The sequence below is a fragment of the Rhinatrema bivittatum genome, chromosome 14 (genome assembly GCF_901001135.1).
Source record: "Rhinatrema bivittatum chromosome 14, aRhiBiv1.1, whole genome shotgun sequence".
NCBI classification, from domain to species: domain Eukaryota; kingdom Metazoa; phylum Chordata; class Amphibia; order Gymnophiona; family Rhinatrematidae; genus Rhinatrema; species Rhinatrema bivittatum.
This window is the reverse complement of record NC_042628.1, coordinates 2,554,197-2,577,609: the sequence shown is the minus strand read 5'-3', so window position 1 is coordinate 2,577,609 and position 23,413 is coordinate 2,554,197. Positions and strand designations below refer to the sequence as shown.

The following is a 23,413-nucleotide window of genomic DNA, read 5'->3' as shown; positions in this document are numbered from 1 at the left end:
AACCCTAAATTTGGCTTCAATAACCTCCCTCCTGAAGTAACCAACAGCAGTGCACACTTCCCACCTTGCCACACACATACTGCCCACCACAGGACAGGCAAAGCACAAGTAACAGCAATGCAACCTACCTATCTACACACACACATTGCACCACCACAGGACAGGCACGTACAGCCCAGGCGGCAGCAGTGCGAGCTTCACACTTACACACATACTGCCCCAGCTTAGGACAGGTACAGCCCAGGCGGCAGCAGTGCCAGCTTCACACTTACACACATACTGCCCCAGCACAGCTAAAAGGTTACAGTGACAGGGAAGGTGTGACTCCACGTTCATCCAGTCTTTGGCTTCTGTGATGTACACGAAACCAGCCAGCAGGACACTTCACACAGCCTTGGATGGCTTCAGTTGTTGCCTCGTATTAGGGTGAGTCTCTGTGCTTTTAACGAGAAACCTTTTTTTCTGGCTTATTTATTTTCTAAAAATCTGATGAGAAGCTGTATTAGAGCCACACTGCACTGATAGACTAATGTGAGCTAGAACTGCATGCACAGTGCGGAAGAGAGCGGGAATCATTCAGGTCAGTGAGCCTTCGGGGAGCAGCAGGATCCTCCTCACCCCTGCTCAATCATGGTTTGCTCTAAGACTTCCAGCGTGAGAAGCTCCCTTCACACATTCGGGCCGATACAATAGGGACCCGCTAAACAAAGTGCATCCGTTTTTGGTGCCCGCCCTTTCAACGCGCACACAGCCCCCGCTCTTGGGCAGCTGAGGAGTCGTGCTACAAGGAGGTGCTAGGGACGACAGCGTGGCGCAGGAGAGGTGGCTGTCAGCGGCTTAGAAAAACGGAGGCTCAATTTTACAAGTAAGCTGAGCGTAGCCAGGGCTTAGGAAAAAAGGACGCTCATGAAACTGAGCTAAGCTGACCCGCTGGCACACTTCTCTTTTTTTATCTTTGGTTCCTGTAACTTAATATCGCCACAGTATTAAGTCAGAGGATGTACAGAAAAGCATTGAGTTCTGAGCGTAAAATGTGCGGATCAGGGGCACTTGTTTTTTTATTTATTTTTTTTACAGTATCTGGGAAAATGACTCATCAATATGCATTTGCCTGTGATGAGCGCTATTCGTTTCAGGGGGGTCTTTGGATGAGTGTTATGGACAAGTACAAGGGGTTAGGGACGCTCATTCAAAATGCACATCCAAGCTGGGTTAAACGGTGAGCTCAGTATCAGCCTGAAAGGGCTTTCTGGTTCTCTCTCTCTGCTAAAACTGAGTTTGTAGTATTTTCTTCAGAGTTAGCAAAATAACAATGAACCGAGAAAACTAAAACCAGGTGTCTGAAAATAATGCTTTGCAGCATCTCAAGCATTGTTTCTTGTGCATAATACATGGGGATTATCTCTGCCCAGAGTGGCATTAAACGTCTGTCACCTTCAGTGTGCAAGAAGTCACTAGATAAGAAACACACAGAGTTCTAGCTGAAGCCTTCATTCTGGGGCTACTACCTACTAACCAATGTTCTGGGGGGGGGGGGAGAGATTTGAATCTGAAATAGTATATGGGACATTCATTGCATGGATGATTTAAGCAGGATCAGGCATCATTCCTGGATAAATCCTATATCGAATGGTACAATATTTCATAATCTATCAGTATGACAAGTTTAAAAATGTCAATCAAGTACACCACTGAGTCATCAGCTTCTGGGCTTTATCAACAGGTGGTCCTTAAGATGTACATGTCACATCCAGTATATGCAGCATGTGTGCTGGGAAATCATTTAGGATGTCACATCCAGTATATGCAGCATGTGTGCTGGGAAATCATTTAGGATGTCACATCCAGTATATGCAGCATGTGTGCTGGGAAATCATTTAGGATGTCACATCCAGTATATGCAGCATGTGTGCTGGGAAATCATTTAGGATGTCACATCCAGTATATGCAGCATGTGTGCTGGGAAATCATTTAGGATGTCACATCCAGTATATGCAGCATGTGTGCTGGGAAATCATTTAGGATGTCACATCCAGTATATGTAGCTTGTGTGCTGGGAAATCATTTAGGATGTCACATCCAGTATATGCAGCATGTGTGCTGGGAAATCATTTAGGATGTCACATCCAGTATATGCAGCCACCAGTAGCCATCAGCCATTGCTCTATTTTACAGACACAATAGGGTTGAATTAGTAAAAGTTTTAAAGCTGTACTATTCCAGCCCTTTTGTGGGTCCGATAATATGTGTGAGCACTGTATTGTAGTGTTTTGTCTCTGGGAAGGCGTTGGTGATGGCTATGGTAGGGGATTAGCTCCATTCTGCCAGTCACAGGCAAACTTACCACCTTCCTCCTTAGCCATACCTGCATACGGTTTCCGAAGCACCCAGATCTCTTCAGCAGGAGCGATACTGGTGGTGGAGACTTGTGCTGGAGAGAGATGAGAAGGACTTGAGTCTGAGCCTCGGGACCCTTTAGGAGAAACAAAGAGAGACAAGCTGAGTGCAAACGTGGAACAGCGACAGGACTGCCACCCCTGCCCCTACCCAGAGCTCTGGCAATCGTTTCCTCAAGAATCACAGAAGCCAATCCCACATGCTCACGCTTTTTTAGGCAGCAGAGGTGTTACAGAAGGAGCAAGTGCAACCAGAACCTTTATGGAGCTGTGTAAGGGAAGGTGAAGCCTGAAAATGACCTTGAACCTTCAGCCCTGACCTCATGGCACCTTGTGCATATAGGGTCACATTTTCAAGACTCTGCAGGCACCGATTTGCTCCTGCATTTTCTCAGGGTACATTTTCCAGCCAAAACAATGCAGATGGTTCTGAAAATGTGAAACTCTGCACATTTTTGCTTCTCCCGGTCTGACCCTGCCCCCAGGAATATAATCAGGTAAATTCAGGCATCTTGTGGGCAGTATTCAAAGAGGCCTTTTACCCAGGTATATAAATTAACTAAAACCTTGGCTCTGTGTGATCACTTCCTGCTGCTGTCACACACACCTGATGTCCTTGTGATTGCTTCCTGTTGAATTATCCTAAGTCTGAAAGTTATGAGCAGCAGAGCCATTCATCAAGGCCAGGGTTGAAGCCTTGACAATTGTTACTCGTGTTAATTCGAACTGGTTTTTTTTTTTGTTTATTTTTAGTCTGCTCTTTGCTTTGCAGAGTCTGCTTCGGTATTGCCACCTTCCCCTTATGTTCCCTGCAATACGGGGGTGGGGGCTGGATTCAGGAGAAGATTGGCTGTGCTTCAGGCTCATTCCCTCCACTTCTCTTCCCTGCAGGCTGCCTGGAGGGGAGGGACACAAACAAAAAATGATTACATAGGAACACTCCATCAAAGGACCCAATATCCAAACCCTACAAAGCCTTGCTGCAAGACAAATGATCAAGAACCTTCACACAGGGCCGGTCCAGTGGTTTAGTGACAGATCTGTGCACCACCACGCAGAAGGTCCCCGCTCCCTGGGTCGGCTGTGGCTGGGAATGCTGAGGACGCAGCAGTCACGGCCCCTGGAATGGAGGAGGTCTTGGGTAATCACGCAACGTCAACACCTGGGCCCGTGACTGCAGAGTTCCAGAAAGAGCCCTGGCGTGTGGCCTCTGGCCTGTGCAGGTTGCCACAATGACTGGACAAAAGGACGTTTTTGCTTGTCTGTCTGGATAGATTTACAAGGCCATTTCTAAACCTTTGGGACCCCATTCACCCACTATCAAACCAACAGTCTATAAATGGAAAAGATTACAATCATTGTCCTGCCAAGATCACCCCAAAACCAGAAAATTATCCAGGAAGTCACAAAGAACCTCAGACTAACATCTGAAGACCTACGAGCCTCTTTCGCTGCAGCTGATGCGAGGGTTTATGCATCAACCATCAGGAAAGAACTCAATAGGATCAGTGCTCATGGAAGAAAGCAGTGCTGTCTACAAAAAGCATTGTTGCCCATATCAGATTTGCCATAAGACTTCTGGAATAATGGTCGCCCAACAGATGAGTTAGAAAATGTACATTTCAGCCACAATAGCAAATGTTTTGTTTGACAAAAATCAAACTATTAAGATAGGGGATCCTTGTGCTGCGGCATGGTTGATTCAGCCTAGTAGGCCAAGTCACTTGGCCCATTCTGTCAGCTGGCAAATGCACCCTGGACTGAGACTAGACCGGAGCTACACCTATACCAGTCCCGTTCCCTGCAGGTTGAGCCTTTGGGCTCCAGCGGCCGGCAGAACATAAACGAGAGTCCCATAGGGCATCTAGGAAGACAGGGTCCGGGGCAAGGCCAAGGTCAGGGCAGGCTGCAGTTGACAATGATCAGGAGCAAGCCAGAGGTCAAGGCAGGTGGCATGCAGGATGTACACAGAGTTCGGAGCTGAGGACTGTGGCAGGCGGTCGGCAAGAGAAGAGTCCGGATCCAAAGGAGAGGTCAGTACCGAATACACTGGAGAAGAACTGGGATGAAGGAAGGTCAAAGGCAGAACGAGCTGGATTGGGCAAGGCAGGAACCAAAGCAGGAGCAGCACGCAATCCAGCTAGTGACTCTATAGTGTAATAATGGTGGAAGTGCAGGATATTTAAGCAGTGATTAGTGACTCTATAGTGTAATAATGGTGGAAGTGCAGGATATTTAAGCAGTGATTAGTGACTCTATAGTGTAATAATGGTGGAAGTGCAGGATATTTAAGCAGTGATTAGTGACTCTATAGTGTAATAATGGTGGAAGTGCAGGATATTTAAGCAGTGATTAGTGACTCTATAGTGTAATAATGGTAGAAGTGCAGGATATTTAAGCAGTGATTAGTGACTCTATAGTGTAATAATGGTGGAAGTGCAGGATATTTAAGCAGTGATTAGTGACTCTATAGTGTAATAATGGTGGAAGTGCAGGATATTTAAGCAGTGATTAGTGACTCTATAGTGTAATAATGGTGGAAGTGCAGGATATTTAAGCAGTGATTAGTGACTCTATAGTGTAATAATGGTGGAAGTGCAGGATATTTAAACAGTGAATAGTGAATCTATATAATAATGGTGGAAGTGCAGGATATTTAAGCAGTGAATAGTAAATCTATAGTGTAATAATGGTGGAAGTGCAGGATATTTAAGCAATGAATAGTGAATCTATAGTGTAATAATGGTGGAAGTGCAGGATATTTAAGCAGTGAATAGTGAATCTATAGTGTAATAATGGTGGAAGTGCAGGATATTTAAGCAGTGATTAGTGACTCTATAGTGTAATTATGGTGGAAGTGCAGGATATTTAAGCAGTGATTAGTGACTCTATAGTGTAATAATGGTGGAAGTGCAGGATATTTAAGCAGTGATTAGTGACTCTATAGTGTAATAATGGTGGACGTGCAGGATATTTAAGCAGTGATTAGTGACTCTATAGTGAAATAATGGTGGAAGTGCAGGATATTTAAACAGTGAATAGTGAATCTATATAATAATGGTGGAAGTGCAGGATATTTAAGCAGTGATTAGTGACTCTATAGTGTAATTATGGTGGAAGTGCAGGATATTTAAGCAGTGATTAGTGACTCTATAGTGTAATTATGGTGGAAGTGCAGGATATTTAAGCAGTGATTAGTGACTCTATAGTGTAATAATGGTGGAAGTGCAGGATATTTAAGCAGTGATTAGTGACTCTATAGTGTAATAATGGTGGACGTGCAGGATATTTAAGCAGTGATTAGCGACTCTATAGTGAAATAATGGTGGAAGTGCAGGATATTTAAACAGTGAATAGTGAATCTATATAATAATGGTGGAAGTGCAGGATATTTAAGCAGTGATTAGTGACTCTATAGTGTAATAAGGGTGGAAGTGCAGGATATTTAAGCAGTGATTAGTGACTCTATAGTGTAATAATGGTGGAAGTGCAGGATATTTAAGCAGTGATTAGTGACTCTATAGTGTAATAATGGTGGAAGTGCAGGATATTTAAGCAGTGAATAGTGACTCTATAGTGTAATAATGGTGGAAGTGCAGGATATTTAAACAGTGAATAGTGACTCTATAGTGTAATAATGGTGAAAGTGCAGGATATTTAAGCAGTGATTAGTGACTCTATAGTGTAATAATGGTGGAAGTGCAGGATATTTAAGCAGTGATTAGTGACTCTATAGTGTAATAATGGTGGAAGTGCAGGATATTTAAACAGTGAATAGTGAATCTATATAATAATGGTGGAAGTGCAGGATATTTAAGCAGTGAATAGTAAATCTATAGTGTAATAATGGTGGAAGTGCAGGATATTTAAGCAGTGAATAGTGAATCTATAGTGTAATAATGGTGGAAGTGCAGGATATTTAAGCAGTGAATAGTGAATCTATAGTGTAATAATGGTGGAAGTGCAGGATATTTAAGCAGTGATTAGTGACTCTATAGTGTAATTATGGTGGAAGTGCAGGATATTTAAGCAGTGATTAGTGACTCTATAGTGTAATAATGGTGGAAGTGCAGGATATTTAAGCAGTGATTAGTGACTCTATAGTGTAATTATGGTGGAAGTGCAGGATATTTAAGCAGTGATTAGTGACTCTATAGTGTAATAATGGTGGAAGTGCAGGATATTTAAGCAGTGATTAGTGACTCTATAGTGTAATAATGGTGGAAGTGCAGGATATTTAAGCAGTGAATAGTGACTCTATAGTGTAATTATGGTGGAAGTGCAGGATATTTAAGCAGTGATTAGTGACTCTATAGTGTAATTATGGTGGAAGTGCAGGATATTTAAGCAGTGATTAGTGACTCTATAGTGTAATAATGGTGGAAGTGCAGGATATTTAAGCAGTGATTAGTGACTCTATAGTGTAATTATGGTGGAAGTGCAGGATATTTAAGCAGTGATTAGTGACTCTATAGTGTAATTATGGTGGAAGTGCAGGATATTTAAGCAGTGATTAGTGACTCTATAGTGTAATAATGGTGGAAGTGCAGGATATTTAAGCAGTGATTAGTGACTCTATAGTGTAATAATGGTGGAAGTGCAGGATATTTAAGCAGTGATTAGTGACTCTATAGTGTAATAATGGTGGACGTGCAGGATATTTAAGCAGTGATTAGTGACTCTATAGTGAAATAATGGTGGAAGTGCAGGATATTTAAGCAGTGATTAGTGACTCTATAGTGTAATAATGGTGGAAGTGCAGGATATTTAAACAGTGAATAGTGAATCTATATAATAATGGTGGAAGTGCAGGATATTTAAGCAGTGATTAGTGACTCTATAGTGTAATAATGGTGGAAGTGCAGGATATTTAAACAGTGAATAGTGAATCTATATAATGGTGGAAGTGCAGGATATTTAAGCAGTGATTAGTGACTCTATAGTGTAATAATGGTGGAAGTGCAGGATATTTAAGCAGTGAATAGTGACTCTATACTGTAATAATGGTGGAAGTGCAGGATATTTAAGCAGTGATTAGTGACTCTATAGTGTAATAATGGTGGAAGTGCAGGATATTTAAGCAGTGATTAGTGACTCTATAGTGTAATAATGGTGGAAGTGCAGGATATTTAAGCAGTGATTAGTGACTCTATAGTGTAATAATGGTGGAAGTGCAGGATATTTAAACAGTGAATAGTGAATCTATATAATAATGGTGGAAGTGCAGGATATTTAAGCAGTGATTAGTGACTCTATAGTGTAATAATGGTGGAAGTGCAGGATATTTAAACAGTGAATAGTGAATCTATATAATAATGGTGGAAGTGCAGGATATTTAAGCAGTGATTAGTGACTCTATAGTGTAATAATGGTGGAAGTGCAGGATATTTAAGCAGTGAATAGTGAATCTATATAATAATGGTGGAAGTGCAGGATATTTAAGCAGTGAATAGTGAATCTATATAATAATGGTGGAAGTGCAGGATATTTAAGCAGTGAATAGTGAATTTATAGTGTAAAAATGGTGGAAGTGCAGGATATTTAAGCAGTGATTAGTGACTCTATAGTGTAATAATGGTGGAAGTGCAGGATATTTAAGCAGTGATTAGTGACTCTATAGTGTAATAATGGTGGAAGTGCAGGATATTTAAACAGTGAATAGTGAATCTATATAATAATGGTGGAAGTGCAGGATATTTAAGCAGTGATTAGTGACTCTATAGTGTAATAATGGTGGAAGTGCAGGATATTTAAGCAGTGAATAGTGAATCTATATAATAATGGTGGAAGTGCAGGATATTTAAGCAGTGATTAGTGACTCTATAGTGTAATAATGGTGGAAGTGCAGGATATTTAAGCAGTGAATAGTGAATCTATATAATAATGGTGGAAGTGCAGGATATTTAAGCAGTGATTAGTGACTCTATAGTGTAATAATGGTGGAAGTGCAGGATATTTAAGCAGTGAATAGTGAATCTATAGTGTAATAATGGTGGAAGTGCAGGATATTTAAGCAGTGAATAGTGACTCTATAGTGTAATAATGGTGGAAGTGCAGGATATTTAAGCAGTGAATAGTGAATCTATAGTGTAATAATGGTGGAAGTGCAGGATATTTAAGCAGTGAATAGTGAATCTATAGTGTAATAATGGTGGAAGTGCAGGATATTTAAACAGTGAATAGTGACTCTATAGTGTAATAATGGTGGAAGTGCAGGATATTTAAGCAGTGAATAGTGAGTCTAGTGTATTCAGGGCTTAATTTGTAGTGGAATGGCCTGGAACGCAGATCCAGCACTTCTTTATAAGCTTCAGAGGCAGAGCAGTAGGAGTGTTCTACTCCAGTCCCTCCCTCCAGGCAGCCTGCAGGGAAGAGAAGTGGAGGGAATGAGCCTGGAGCACAACCAATCTTCTCCTGAATCCAGCACCCCCCCTGCCCGTATTGCAGGGAACATAAGGGGAAGGTGGCAATACTGAAGCAGACTCTGCAAAGCAAAGAGCAGACTCAAAAAACGGTTCGAATTAGCACTAGTAACAATTGTCAAAGCTTCAACCCTGGCCTTGATGAATGGCACTGCTGCTCATAACTTTCAGACTTAGGATAATTCAACCCCTTCTTGTGTCCACTACTGAGGGCTGAATTTCTAGGAGAACAACCCAAAATGGTGTTCTGTCAGCTTTTTTCTGGGGCCCAAGAAAGTGGAGCAGAGCTGGCAGCGTATGAGGAAACAGAGCAGGTCCAGTAATTGCATGGATTATTTTTGGATGCCAGCCCTTGGTAGAAGCAGAGAAGATCAGAAAATTACCCCGAGACAAAGGCAGGCACACAGCTTTGATTTGGGTGTGAGAGACCCCTGGTCCTGCCAAGCTCCGCTCCCCTCCTCCACAGTTCCACTTCCTTTTTCTCTACTAATTTACAGGCCGATACAGTACAACCCGCGGTTGCACGTGCGTTTTCGACTCGCTAGCTTTACCCCTTATTCAGTAAGGGGTAATAGCGCATCTACGCAAAGGAAGGCGTTAATTTCTGCCGGCGCCGGGGAAGTGCACAGAAAAGCAGTAAAAACTGCTTTTCTGTGCACCCTCCGACTTAATATCATGGCGACATTAAGTCGGAGGTCCCAAAGTAAAAAATAATTAAAAAAAATTTTTTTTAAATCGGCCCGCAGTTCGCGGGTTGAAAACAGGACGCTCAATTTTGCCGGCGTCCGGTTTCCAAACCTGTGGCTGTCAGCGGGTTTGAGAACAGACGCCAGCAAAATTGAGCGTCAGCTTTCAAACTCACTGACAGCCGCCGCTCCAGTCCGAAAAGAGGCGCTAGGGATGCGCTACTGACCCTAGCGCCTCTTTTTACCGCGGGCCCTAATTTGAATATTTTTTTTAGTGAATCACGCGCACAGGAGAGTGGCCTGTGCACGCGCCGGGAGAGCAGACGCTCGCTCGCTCTCCCGCGAACTTTACTGTATCGGCCTGTTAGTCGAGAGTGCAATTACCGTGGAAGTGCAGGGGATTTAGGCAGTGAGTTGTGAATCCAAAGAGTAATTATTGTGGACGCACAGGGTATTCAGGTAGCAAATAGTGACTCTATAGTGTAATTATCCTGGATGTGCAGGGTATTCAGGTAGCAAATAGTGACTCTATAGTGTAATTATCCTGGATGTGCAGGGTATTCAGGTAGCAAATAGTGACTCTATAGTGTAATTATCCTGGACGCGCAGGGTATTCAGGTAGCAAATAGTGACTCTATAGTGTAATTATCCTGGATGTGCAGGGTATTCAGGTAGCAAATAGTGACTCTATAGTGTAATTATCCTGGATGTACAGGGTATTCAGGTAGCAAATAGTGACGCTATAGTGTAATTATCCTGGATGTACAGGGTATTCAGGTAGCAAATAGTGACTCTATAGTGTAATTATCCTGGATGTGCACGGTATTCAGGTAGCAAATAGTGACTCTATAGTGTAATTATCCTGGATGTACAGGATATTTAGGTAGCAAATAGTGACTCTATAGTGTAATTATCCTGGATGTGCACGGTATTCAGGTAGCAAATAGTGACTCTATAGTGTAATTATCCTGGACGCGCAGGGTATTCAGGTAGCAAATAGTGACTCTATAGTGTAATTATCCTGGATGTACAGGGGATTTAAGCAGTGACCCTACAGTGCAATTACCATGGTAGTGCATTTAAGCAATAAATAGAGACGCTGCTGTTTACATTTTGTGGAAATTGGGTAATCAGTGAATAGAATCACGAGTCACGAGTGTAAGTATTTCAGCAGAGAACAGTGAAGCTGGAATGTAATTTCAGGCCTGCACTTGCAGTATCCACTTCCCGTCTGCAGGATTTCTTCTGTCCCGGCAGAGGGAGGTAGAAAGTAAATGAACATTTTCAGATGCAGCTTCTTCCAAGCTTTGCATCCTGTGGGCACAGGGACTGCTGAACACAAGGGGGTAAAGTGTGCACAAAGCAGTTTCACCACCGAAGATGCCACTAAAAGAATAAAGGGGGCTTTGCCTGTCCTCTTGCTTATGGCTTCCACTAAGTTGGAAGGAAAGTAGCCCACGCGGTCATTGCCGGTCCTGTTGTCATGGATACAGCCTTTCCACCTGCCATCTGGATGCTGCTCCAGCACCTGCCGAGAAAATAACAAGATTTCACTGCAATACCCAACAGGAATAATCATTATTTACCTAATGTGCCTCACTGGAGAACCTGACGCCTGCAGACTCTCAGGTCTGCAACTGCTCGGGGAGCAGATTCATGAGGCTAAATGTTACAGGGGGGCAGGCTCCCTGGAGGCAGGTGTGGAGAGTGCCCGGGGCTCTGTGTTATACCAGGGCAGGTGTGGAGAGTGCCCGGGGCTCTGTGTTACAGCAGGGCAGGCTCCCTGGAGGCAGGTGTGGAGAGTGCCCGGGGCTCTGTGTTATACCAGGGCAGCTCCCTGGGGCAGGTGTGGAGAGTGCCCGGGGCTCTGTGTTACAGCAGGGCAGCTCCCTGGGGCAGGTGTGGAGAGTGCCCGGGGCTCTGTGTTACACCAGGGCAGCTCCCTGGGGCAGGTGTGGAGAGTGCCCGGGGCTCTGTGTTACACCAGGGCAGCTCCCTGGGGCAGGTGTGGAGAGTGCCCGGGGCTCTGTGTTATACCAGGGCAGCTCCCTGGGGCAGGTGTGGAGAGTGCCCGGGGCTCTGTGTTACAGCAGGGCAGCTCCCTGGGGCAGGTGTGGAGAGTGCCCGGGGCTCTGTGTTACAGCAGGGCAGCTCCCTGGGGCAGGTGTGGAGAGTGCCCGGGGCTCTGTGTTACAGCAGGGCAGCTCCCTGGGGCAGGTGTGGAGAGTGCCCGGGGCTCTGTGTTACACCAGGGCAGCTCCCTGGGGCAGGTGTGGAGAGTGCCCGGGGCTCTGTGTTATACCAGGGCAGCTCCCTGGGGCAGGTGTGGAGAGTGCCCGGGGCTCTGTGTTACACCAGGGCAGCTCCCTGGGGCAGGTGTGGAGAGTGCCCGGGGCTCTGTGTTACACCAGGGCAGCTCCCTGGGGGCAGGTGTGGAGAGTGCCCGGGGCTCTGTGTTACAGCAGGGCAGCTCCTTGGGGCAGGTGTGGAGAGTGCCCGGGGCTCTGTGTTACACCAAGGCAGCTCCCTGGGGGCAGGTGTGGAGAGTGCCCGGGGCTCTGTGTTACACCAGGGCAGCTCCCTGGGGCAGGTGTGGAGAGTGCCCGGGGCTCTGTGTTACATCAGGGCAGCTCCCTGGGGCAGGTGTGGAGAGTGCCCGGGGCTCTGTGTTACACCAGGGCAGGCTCCCTGGAGGCAGGTGTGGAGAGTGCCCGGGGCTCTGTGTTACAGCAGGGCAGCTCCCTGGGGCAGGTGTGGAGAGAGAGGTCTCAGTGCCCGGGGCTCTGTGTTACAGCAGGGCAGCTCCCTGGGGCAGGTGTGGAGAGTGCCCGGGGCTCTGTGTTACAGCAGGGCAGCTTCCTGGGGCAGGTGTGGAGAGTGCCCGGGGCTCTATGTTACAGCAGGGCAGCTCCCTGGGGCAGGTGTGGAGAGTGCCCGGGGCTCTGTGTTACATCAGGGCAGCTCCCTGGGGCAGGTGTGGAGAGTGCCCGGGGCTCTGTGTTACATCAGGGCAGCTCCCTGGGGCAGGTGTGGAGAGTGCCCGGGGCTCTGTGTTACATCAGGGCAGCTCCCTGGGGCAGGTGTGGAGAGTGCCCGGGGCTCTGTGTTACACCAGGGCAGGCTCCCTGGAGGCAGGTGTGGAGAGTGCCCGGGGCTCTGTGTTACAGCAGGGCAGCTCCCTGGGGCAGGTGTGGAGAGTGCCCGGGGCTCTGTGTTACACCAGGGCAGCTCCCTGGGGCAGGTGTGGAGAGTGCCCGGGGCTCTGTGTTACACCAGGGCAGCTCCCTGGGGCAGGTGTGGAGAGAGAGGTCTCAGTGCCCGGGGCTCTGTGTTACAGCAGGGCAGCTCCCTGGGGCAGGTGTGGAGAGTGCCCAGGGCTCTGTGTTACAGCAGGGCAGCTTCCTGGGGCAGGTGTGGAGAGTGCCCGGGGCTCTATGTTACAGCAGGGCAGCTCCCTGGGGCAGGTGTGGAGAGTGCCCGGGGCTCTGTGTTACAGCAGGGCAGCTCCCTGGGGCAGGTGTGGAGAGTGCCCGGGGCTCTGTGTTACACCAGGGCAGCTCCCTGGGGCAGGTGTGGAGAGTGCCCGGGGCTCTGTGTTACAGCAGGGCAGCTCCCTGGGGGCAGGTGTGGAGAGTGCCCGGGGCTCTGTGTTACAGCAGGGCAGCTCCCTGGGGCAGGTGTGGAGAGTGCCCGGGGCTGTGTTACAGCAGGGCAGCTCCCTGGGGCAGGTGTGGAGAGTGCCCGGGGCTCTGTGTTACACCAGGGCAGCTCCCTGGGGCAGGTGTGGAGAGTGCCCGGGGCTCTGTGTTACATCAGGGCAGCTCCCTGGGGGCAGGTGTGGAGAGTGCCCGGGGCTCTGTGTTACAGCAGGGCAGCTCCCTGGGGCAGGTGTGGAGAGTGCCCGGGGCTCTGTGTTACAGCAGGGCAGCTCCCTGGGGCAGGTGTGGAGAGTGCCCGGGGCTCTGTGTTACATCAGGGCAGCTCCCTGGGGGCAGGTGTGGAGAGTGCCCGGGGCTCTGTGTTACACCAGGGCAGCTCCCTGGGGCAGGTGTGGAGAGTGCCCGGGGCTCTGTGTTACACCAGGGCAGCTCCCTGGGGCAGGTGTGGAGAGTGCCCGGGGCTCTGTGTTACATCAGGGCAGCTCCCTGGGGCAGGTGTGGAGAGTGCCCGGGGCTCTGTGTTACACCAGGGCAGCTCCCTGGGGCAGGTGTGGAGAGTGCCCGGGGCTCTGTGTTATACCAGGGCAGCTCCCTGGGGCAGGTGTGGAGAGTGCCCAGGGCTCTGTGTTACACCAGGGCAGGCTCCCTGGGGCAGGTGTGGAGAGTGCCCGGGGCTCTGTGTTACACCAGGGCAGCTCCCTGGGGCAGGTGTGGAGAGTGCCCGGGGCTCTGTGTTATACCAGGGCAGCTCCCTGGGGCAGGTGTGGAGAGTGCCCGGGGCTCTGTGTTACAGCAGGGCAGCTCCCTGGGGCAGGTGTGGAGAGTGCCCGGGGCTCTGTGTTACAGCAGGGCAGCTCCCTGGGGCAGGTGTGGAGATGCCCGGGGCTCTGTGTTACACCAGGGCAGCTCCCTGGGGCAGGTGTGGAGAGTGCCCGGGGCTCTGTGTTACACCAGGGCAGCTCCCTGGGGCAGGTGTGGAGATGCCCGGGGCTCTGTGTTACACCAGGGCAGCTCCCTGGGGCAGGTGTGGAGAGTGCCCGGGGCTCTGTGTTACACCAGGGCAGCTCCCTGGGGCAGGTGTGGAGAGAGAGGTCTCAGTGCCCGGGGCTCTGTGTTACACCAGGGCAGCTCCCTGGGGCAGGTGTGGAGAGTGCCCGGGGCTCTGTGTTACACCAGGGCAGCTCCCTGGGGCAGGTGTGGAGAGTGCCCGGGGCTCTGTGTTATACCAGGGCAGCTCCCTGGGGCAGGTGTGGAGAGTGCCCGGGGCTCTGTGTTATACCAGGGCAGCTCCCTGGGGCAGGTGTGGAGAGTGCCCGGGGCTCTGTGTTACATCAGGGCAGCTCCCTGGGGGCAGGTGTGGAGAGTGCCCGGGGCTCTGTGTTACATCAGGGCAGCTCCCTGGGGGCAGGTGTGGAGAGTGCCCGGGGCTCTGTGTTACAGCAGGGCAGCTCCCTGGGGCAGGTGTGGAGAGTGCCCAGGGCTCTGTGTTACAGCAGGGCAGCTCCCTGGGGCAGGTGTGGAGAGAGAGGTCTCAGTGCCCGGGGCTCTGTGTTACACATGGTACTCCCAGGGGCTCACCCTGATAATATGCACATAAATAAATAATAAATAAATAAATATCGCCACGATAAATGTCATACTAGCTGCAGTTCACCCTGATTCTGCACACTCGCCTCCTCCCTAGTTAGATAACATATTGCCAGCAGCTCACCCTGATACTGCACGCTCGCCTCCTCCCCAGTTAGATAACATATTGCCAGCAGCTCACCCTGATACTGCACGCTCACCTCCTCCCCAGTTAGATAACATATTGCCAGCAGCTCACCCTGATACTGCACTCTCACCTCCTCCCCAGTTAGATAACATATTGCCAGCAGCTCACCTTCATACTGCACGCTCACCTCCTCCCCAGTTAGATAACATATTGCCAGCAGCTCACCCTGATACTGCACGCTCACCTGCTCCCCAGTTAGCTCACCCTGATACTGCACGCTCGCCTCCTCCCCAGTTAGATAACATATTGCCAGCAGCTCACCCTGATACTGCACGCTCGCCTCCTCCCCAGTTAGATAACATATTGCCAGCAGCTCACCCTGATACTGCACGCTCACCTCCTCCCCAGTTAGATAACATATTGCCAGCAGCTCACCCTGATACTGCACGCTCACCTGCTCCCCAGTTAGCTCACCCTGATACTGCACGCTCGCCTCCTCCCAGTTAGATAACATATTGCCGGCAGCTCACCGTGATAACATCTCCAGTCTTTATATTGAGGCTTGTCAGGTCATAATTGTTACAATAATCCTTCATTGCTCTGACTTGCAGGGCTGCAGAGGCATCTGAAAAGAATACAAAGGAAGCGGGGTCAGGCAAGGAATGGCAAACTGTGCCAGTATCGGCCCACTACACAAACTGCATGGAAAAGTGGTATATTAAGTTTATAAATCAATAAGCAGAAAAAGGATTAAGAAAACCCCTGTGGAGAATGACCTGAGCTCACACACTACACAGTCTTGTCTTCCTGCTACCGTTTCTGTACATTTGCAAGCAAACTTCTTTAAACTTCTCTCTGAGAAACCTAAACCAAAAGTGGTCTTTCCTTTGTAAATAATTAGACGTGAGCCCTGGCCAGCTGTTCCTCCCTTCACTGTACCATGGGCTCAGCATTTACCCTGCAAGTTTCTGAACCCCATGCTAAGCACGTTACACATGTAAGAGACACAGGTCCCCACATCTGTAGAATATGGGCTGATAGGTTCCTACCCTGAAGAGCTCACACGCTACTGAGATACTCTGGGAGCTACAGCATGCAAAGCTTCCACCCCCGCTGTTGATGCATGACCGGGAACACGCAATGACCCCCCTGGGGGCACCTGACCTCCCCTCTTACTGGGGGTGCACAGTGCCTCCCTCTGACGGCCCCTTCTTACTGGGGGTGAATGGGGGTCGTTTATTACACTGCAGGTTAGTAGGCCCCCTAATGCCCCCTGATGCCGCTCTGAGGTTGCAGCAGTACAAACAACTCCCCCAGCATGTGACTGGGTCAGCACCAGCAGAACCAAGCCTAGGAGGTGGGCTGGGGCGGGTCAGGTAATCTGAGGCGTTCTCCATGCAACTGAATCTTTATTTTATTTTTTACATTACGGCCACCTGTAGAGGTGGCAGGTTAGTGGGACAGGGGTCTCACAGGACTTCCAGGGGGGGGGGGGGGCGTTTAAGCTGCTATGCCTTGGGCCCTGGGATATGCGTAAGTTAACTTGCATGAAATCACCATGGCTTGTGCTTTTTCAGGAAAACCGCATTGTTTTATTTACATGAAATTGCCTAATAATGAGATGTTTTACAAGCATTTGCAAAGTATCTGCATGGAAAGCAGCTGATCACTATTTATTTATTTTTAACTTTTCTATACCGATGCTCCTGTAGGGGAACATATCGCACCGGTTTACAAGAAACTGAACTGTCGCCAGATGGTGGATACAATGAAACAGAGGTACAATGAACATGCGGGGAAACAGACAGACATGTGAAACAATTAACAACATAAGAAAAACAGTAACATATAATGTTGTAGACATTATATGTTATTGTTATCATATCTTTATTATGTTAGGAGATATGATAACATAATAATATTATGTTATCATATCTCCTAAAAAATATTTAGGAGACATTTGAGGTAGAATACTGTGTTGAACTGCTTGACACCCCCCCTTACCTCGTAGCATTTGCTTGATCTCTTTGCTTGCCTGAGTGCCTGTGAACTGATTCACAATGTCCAGCGCCGTCTGATTGTACGTGTTCCTGATATGTGCATTGATTCCACTCTGAAAAACACAAAGGCGTAACTTCATCCCAGAGCGTAATTTCCAGTGCTGGAGAAAGAAGAGTCTCAAGCCAGTCCTGTTTCTACACGCCCATCCCTTAGCATTCTGGGTCTTGTAGTCCTGCAAGACTCTTTCTCAGATGCTTACACAGAGGATTTCACGGAGTCAGTCAGACAACCTGACACCTGCATTTTAACCTATGAATCATGGAGAAATAAGAATTGAAGAAAGTGAGGTTCATTATAACAAGGCAATCAGTGACTTGCAGGAGGTTACTGGCAACTTCCAGAGACCCCGGGACACCCGACATCTCGCAGTGACCTTTTGCTCATTTTTCCAGTTGTCAGCAAATGGAAAATTCATCTTCAGTGCTGCCATCATCAGAATCTCTAACAATTTGAAAAGGTATTTAACAGAGGTGAGCAAACAAGTTCTGCATCAGCCTGATAAAGCTCGTCCCAAACGTACTGAGTTAGTCAAATAAAACACTATTTATTTCTACATATCCCAGTTGCCGAACACAGCATCCCCACAACTTCATTGCAAAAGATGTATCCTGAGCCTCATCGCAGCAAAAGCCATGAGCTATCTGTCCTGCCCCTTCAGCACAGGCAGACGAGACTCTTCTGGCCCCATATGCAGAAGCCGCTGCCTCCTGTTTTCACACTGGTTGATAAGCTCATGGCTCACCTGCCTTCACTGGAAGGACCAAAAGGTCCCAAAGAGCAACATCTAAATAACCAGAAGCCAGGGAGTGAGCCCATGCTTGTCCTTACAGGCACCCGCTGCATTTTCAGACCCTGCTGAGCAAGTGAGATAGCCCAGAGAGCTTTCTGGCTGAATGTCTGGGCACAGCCAGTCCTGTCAGATTCAGACCTCCTGTGCTGATTGGTAAATGTATTAAGTCAGTACTGAAAACGCACGCTGACCTGCTAAATGAGAAACCCATCTCAGGACTAGGTGCACCCTGCAGGGAAAGCTTTTAATAAATGTTTGACCATCCCGCGGCATCGAGGTCTGGGAGGTGCTGCCATGCAGGGCACACGCTGTCACAGTTTCACCGCTGGGAAAGCTTTTAATAAATGTTTGACCATCCCGCGGCATCGAGGTCTGGGAGGTGCTGCCATGCGGGGCACACGCTGTCACAGTTTCACCGCTGGGAAAGCTTTTAATAAATGTTTGACCATCCCGCGGCATCGAGGTCTGGGAGGTGCTGCCATGCGGGGGCACACGCTGTCACAGTCTCACCGCTGGGAAAGCTTTTAATAAATGTTTGACCATCCCGCGGCATCGAGGTCTGGGAGGTGCTGCCATGCGGGGCACACGCTGTCACAGTTTCACCGCTGGGAAAGCTTTTAATAAATGTTTGACCATCCCGCGGCATCGAGGTCTGGGAGGTGCTGCCATGCGGGGCACACGCTGTCACAGTTTCACCGCTGGGAAAGCTTTTAATAAATGTTTGACCATCCCGCGGCATCGAGGTCTGGGAGGTGCTGCCATGCGGGGCACACGCTGTCACAGTTTCACCGCTGGGAAAGCTTTTAATAAATGTTTGACCATCCCGCGGCATCGAGGTCTGGGAGGTGCTGCCATGCGGGGCACACACTGTCACAGTTTCACCGCTGGGAAAGCTTTTAATAAATGTTTGACCATCCCGCGGCATCGAGGTCTGGGAGGTGCTGCCATGCGGGGCACACGCTGTCACAGTTTCACCGCTGGGAAAGCTTTTAATAAATGTTTGACCATCCCGCGGCATCGAGGTCTGGGAGGTGCTGCCATGCGGGGCACACGCTGTCACAGTTTCACCGCTGGGAAAGCTTTTAATAAATGTTTGACCATCCCGCGGCATCGAGGTCTGGGAGGTGCTGCCATGCGGGGCACACGCTGTCAAAGTTTCACCGCTGGGAAAGCTTTTAATAAATGTTTGACCATCCCGCGGCATCGAGGTCTGGGAGGTGCTGCCATGCGGGGCACACGCTGTCACAGTTTCACCGCTGGGAAAGCTTTTAATAAATGTTTGACCATCCCGCGGCATCGAGGTCTGGGAGGTGCTGCCATGCGGGGCACACGCTGTCACAGTCTCACCGCTGGGAAAGCTTTTAATAAATGTTTGACCATCCCGCGGCATCGAGGTCTGGGAGGTGCTGCCATGCGGGGCACACGCTGTCACAGTTTCACCGCTGGGAAAGCTTTTAATAAATGTTTGACCATCCCGCGGCATCGAGGTCTGGGAGGTGCTGCCATGCGGGGCACACGCTGTCACAGTTTCACCGCTGGGAAAGCTTTTAATAAATGTTTGACCATCCCGCGGCATCGAGGTCTGGGAGGTGCTGCCATGTGGGGCACACGCTGTCACAGTTTCACCGCTGGGACAGCAGGTCGGCCAGTCCTGCTCCACAGACTCCAGCCCACAACTCATTAGGCACATTTCAAACGCTTTGCAAAGTCTTAGCTGAAATCCGCATAGAACGGCAGAGATCTGTGGAATACAAGCTAACAAACAAATAAATAAAATTGCTTGGGTCGTTATTCTTTGATTGTTTTATTTATTGTTTGTCTCACTCTGTAGCAGAGTCAGGAATTAATTTGAAAATAAATGGCTAGCCCTGAATCAGAGCTGGACGGGTCTCTTCTACCTTGGATTATAACAATGCCAAGTCCAAAATCTGCCTGGACTGATAACACTGGACTCGCGGCAGGAGATGCGTTAGGCTGGAATCAAGTTGTAATCAGAGATGGATTAAAGGTGCCTGAGCCCTGGGAGCTACTACTTCCATTACCAATAACCCAACCCCTATCCTTAATCTAACCCTGTGAGGGCTAGCACTTGCCCATCTGCCCCACCATCAGTTATTGCTTATAATTCACAGAGGGTGGAAACTATCCCAGGTTCATCTCTATTGAAGGCACTGAAAACCTTCAGGGGACCAATGATGGCTTTGTTACAGAAAACTGTGTGATGTGGCTTGCAGAAAAAGCACAAGACCAGGACGTTATCTTTCAAGACATGATGAGGATTCTTTTACAACAGCTGCACCAACTTTCAAAGCAGATTTCTGCACATTAGAAATTCCTGGGTTACCTTGCCCCCGAGCAGGTGTAACCTTGTGTTTCGGAAATGCTCATCTCGCCCCTCAGAAGGACTTTTCCTAGTGCATGGGTTTCGCACGGACGTTTACATGCACAACCCTCTATTTAATTTTCAAAGCGTCACACACAAGTGCATAAAACAAGGTTTGAATGCTGGGAGGACAGTGGTGAAAGGGTAAACAGGCTTCTCCGGTGTTAATCATCCCTCACTGCAGCTAAAGGTCTGCGCTGTGGATCTCGCAGGTTTAGCAGCACTGAGAGGAGGCCTTCCCTGGGTATAATACGCAGAGATCGCATTTTCCATGAAAATGCAGGCACGCGTGTCCACACCTGTGGCACCTTTGAAAGCCAATGAAGGTGCACAACTTTTTCTTGTAAAATCGGTGCAAAGTTTCTGCAATAAAAGCCCTCAGGGACTCTGTTTCAATGCACATCCTCCCCTGTGGGCCTGATGTATCAAGGTCTTTTCCCACAGACACTGAATGGGGGACAACCTCCATGAATTAGGTCCCTAAAGGTAACAGCAGTCGCGAATTCTTTAACTCCCAAGTAAAGCAAGAAAGCAAAGCCGGAGTGGAGTGAGGCGAGAAAATGAGAGGCAGAAAAGTGCAAATTCCCTGAATGAGTACAGGACACATTCACCAGCTCCTCCACGAATGTGACAGGAAAGGCAGAGGAGGGGCAGACGGATGGAAGGAAGGAAGGATCCTTACGTCTAAGAGCAGGCGCACGACATCAGTCTTGCCACACAGAGCCGCCTCGTGCAGGGCAGTGCCCGACTTGGTTTGCCGGTTGATGTCTATACCAGCCTGAAGCAGCAGCCTGCAAAGGGGTTTAAAAAGGAGAGAGGGAAAGAAAGAAAACAGGAAGAATGAGATGAGACTCTGAGGACGGATAGGCTGAAGATGCCCTCCTCCCTCTGGGAAGATTACGTGGGACGTACAGATCCTCCCTCCCATCTCTCCCACGCATGCTTCACTTACTGAGAGAACATAATAAGGGATTCTACCTCAGCCGCATTCATTGATCCCGGACTCCCAGCCGGCACAGACTCAGATGTGCTGAGTATTTTCTTACAGATCAAAACTAAATTTCACACACTTCTCTCACAACGAGATGATGCTTCCAAAATTGCCTCCAGAAGTGAGTGATAGGCTCATTGCCGTTACCCACAGAGAACTCCTGGCCCAGGCGGTAATGGGTTTTATGTGGCACTGATTCGTGCTGTGACACAGCTTCTTATGATACCAAATTAATGCAGTAATGGGATATTATGCGATACGGATTCAAACTGTGGCAAGATTTCACGAGGTACCGATTCATACTATTGTGGGGTTTCACGTGCTACTAAATCATTTCATGATGAGATTCCATAAGTTACTAATTTACACCAAGGTAGTTTCATGAGGTCCTGAGTCATATCATGGCAGAGTTTCATACATTACTGATTCCCGCCATGCTGGGGTTTCATACATTACCGATTCACGTTGTGGGGGATTTCATGAGATATTGAGTCAAGTCATGGCAGAGTTTCATACATTACTGATTCATGCCATGCTGGGGTTTCATACATTACCGATTCACGTTGTGGGGGATTTCATGAGATATTGAGTCATATCATGGCAGGGTTTCATACGTTACTGATTCACGCCATGCTGCGGTTTCATACATTACCGATTCACGCTGTGAGGGATTTCATGAGATATTGAGTCATCATGGCAGGGTTTCATACATTACTGATTCACGCCATGCTGGGGTTTCATACATTACCGATTCACATTGTGGGGGATTTCATGAGATACTGAGTCATATCATGGCAGGGTTTCATACATTACTGATTCACGCCATGCTGGGGTTTCATACATTACCAATTCACGTTGTGGGGGATTTCATGAGATATTGAGTCATGTCATGGCAGGGTTTCATACATTACTGATTCCCGCCATGCTGGGGTTTCATACATTACCTATTCACGCTGTGAGGGATTTCATGAGATATTGAGTCATCATGGCAGGGTTTCATACATTACTGATTCACGCCATGCTGGGGTTTCATACATTACCGATTCATGTTGTGGGGGATTTCATGAGATATTGAGTCAAGTCATGGCAGAGTTTCATATGTTATTGATTCATGCCATGCTGGGGTTTCATACATTACCGATTCATGTTGTGGGGGATATCATGAGATATTGAGTCATCATGGCAGGGTTTCATACATTACTGTTTCCCGCCATGCTGGGGTTTCATACATTACAGATTCATGTTGTGGGGGATTCATGAGATATTGAGTCAAGTCATGGCAGAGTTTCATACATTACTGATTCACGCCATGCAGGGGTTTCATACATTATCGATTCATGTTGTGGGGGATTTCATGAGATATTGAGTCAAGTCATGGCAGGGTTTCATACGTTACGGATTCACGCCATGCTGGGGTTTCACATTAGGTACCGATTCATGCTACAGCAGCATTTCATGCGATACTGATTCACACTGGGAGGGATTTCACTAGGAACTGAGTCAAGTCATGGCAGGGTGTCATACATTAATATTCACACATGTGAGCCTCCTCCCCTTTCCTCCTGAACACAGATCTTCCCTAATCTACTGTAATTGCTATGGGGTTGCTGTATTCACAAAAACATGATGGAAGCCATGCTGTAGTTGTATCTGTGGAAAACTCTCTGGGTTACAGCATGAAGCTGAAAGTCTCAGGCCTTACTATTGTGGGTTCAAAGAACCACACTTGGACCAACCAATCCTGCACCACTTGTGCCAGAGGCCTCTTGGGAAGAGGGAATTCTTTTGCTCTGTGAGACAGACACACTTCCTTCTTCTGCTGCCCCACAGAAACATAACAACATGCTGTAGGTAGAGGATTGGGAGGGTATGGAGTGCACGCTGCCAAAATACGTGGTTAATCCAAGGAAGAGAGGAATGTAGAAAATTCAACGAGAGAATTTTTGATAATTGAAAAGAGAAGGACTTTGAATTTTCTACATTCCTCTCATCCATAACCAGGAGCCTAAAAGTGATAGTAGAAGCATGCAGAGGAGGAGCATGCACATTCTGATAGGATATTCAATGGCGAGGAGTGTGCATTTGGAAATAAGAATGGGAGAGAGCAGGTACTTGATTTCAGGATGCTGCAACTTATAGGGATGAGCCGAGAACGCAGAGGTTAACCAGAGAAAGGAAAAATGTGGTAGGGATGAGATGAAAATCACTGAGTACCAGACTAAAAGAGAATTAGAAATAGTTCCAGAACAGTTTAAGGAGTAATGGAAAGATGCTGGACAGATAACTAAATTTATGATTTTCTCAGAAATGG

General features: G+C 48.1%; 1 protein-coding gene across 1 annotated transcript in view; it reads right to left on the bottom strand.

Annotated features, from left to right (window-relative positions):
* LOC115076082 (caskin-1-like) overlaps nt 1–23,413 on the bottom strand; it is a 69,753-nt gene that overhangs the window by 31,082 nt on the left and 15,258 nt on the right. The window contains 5 exon segments of the mRNA XM_029577199.1: nt 2,366–2,473; nt 10,915–11,032; nt 15,408–15,502; nt 16,882–16,990; nt 20,794–20,902. Coding sequence (XP_029433059.1) covers nt 2,366–2,473; nt 10,915–11,032; nt 15,408–15,502; nt 16,882–16,990; nt 20,794–20,902 — 539 coding nt within the window.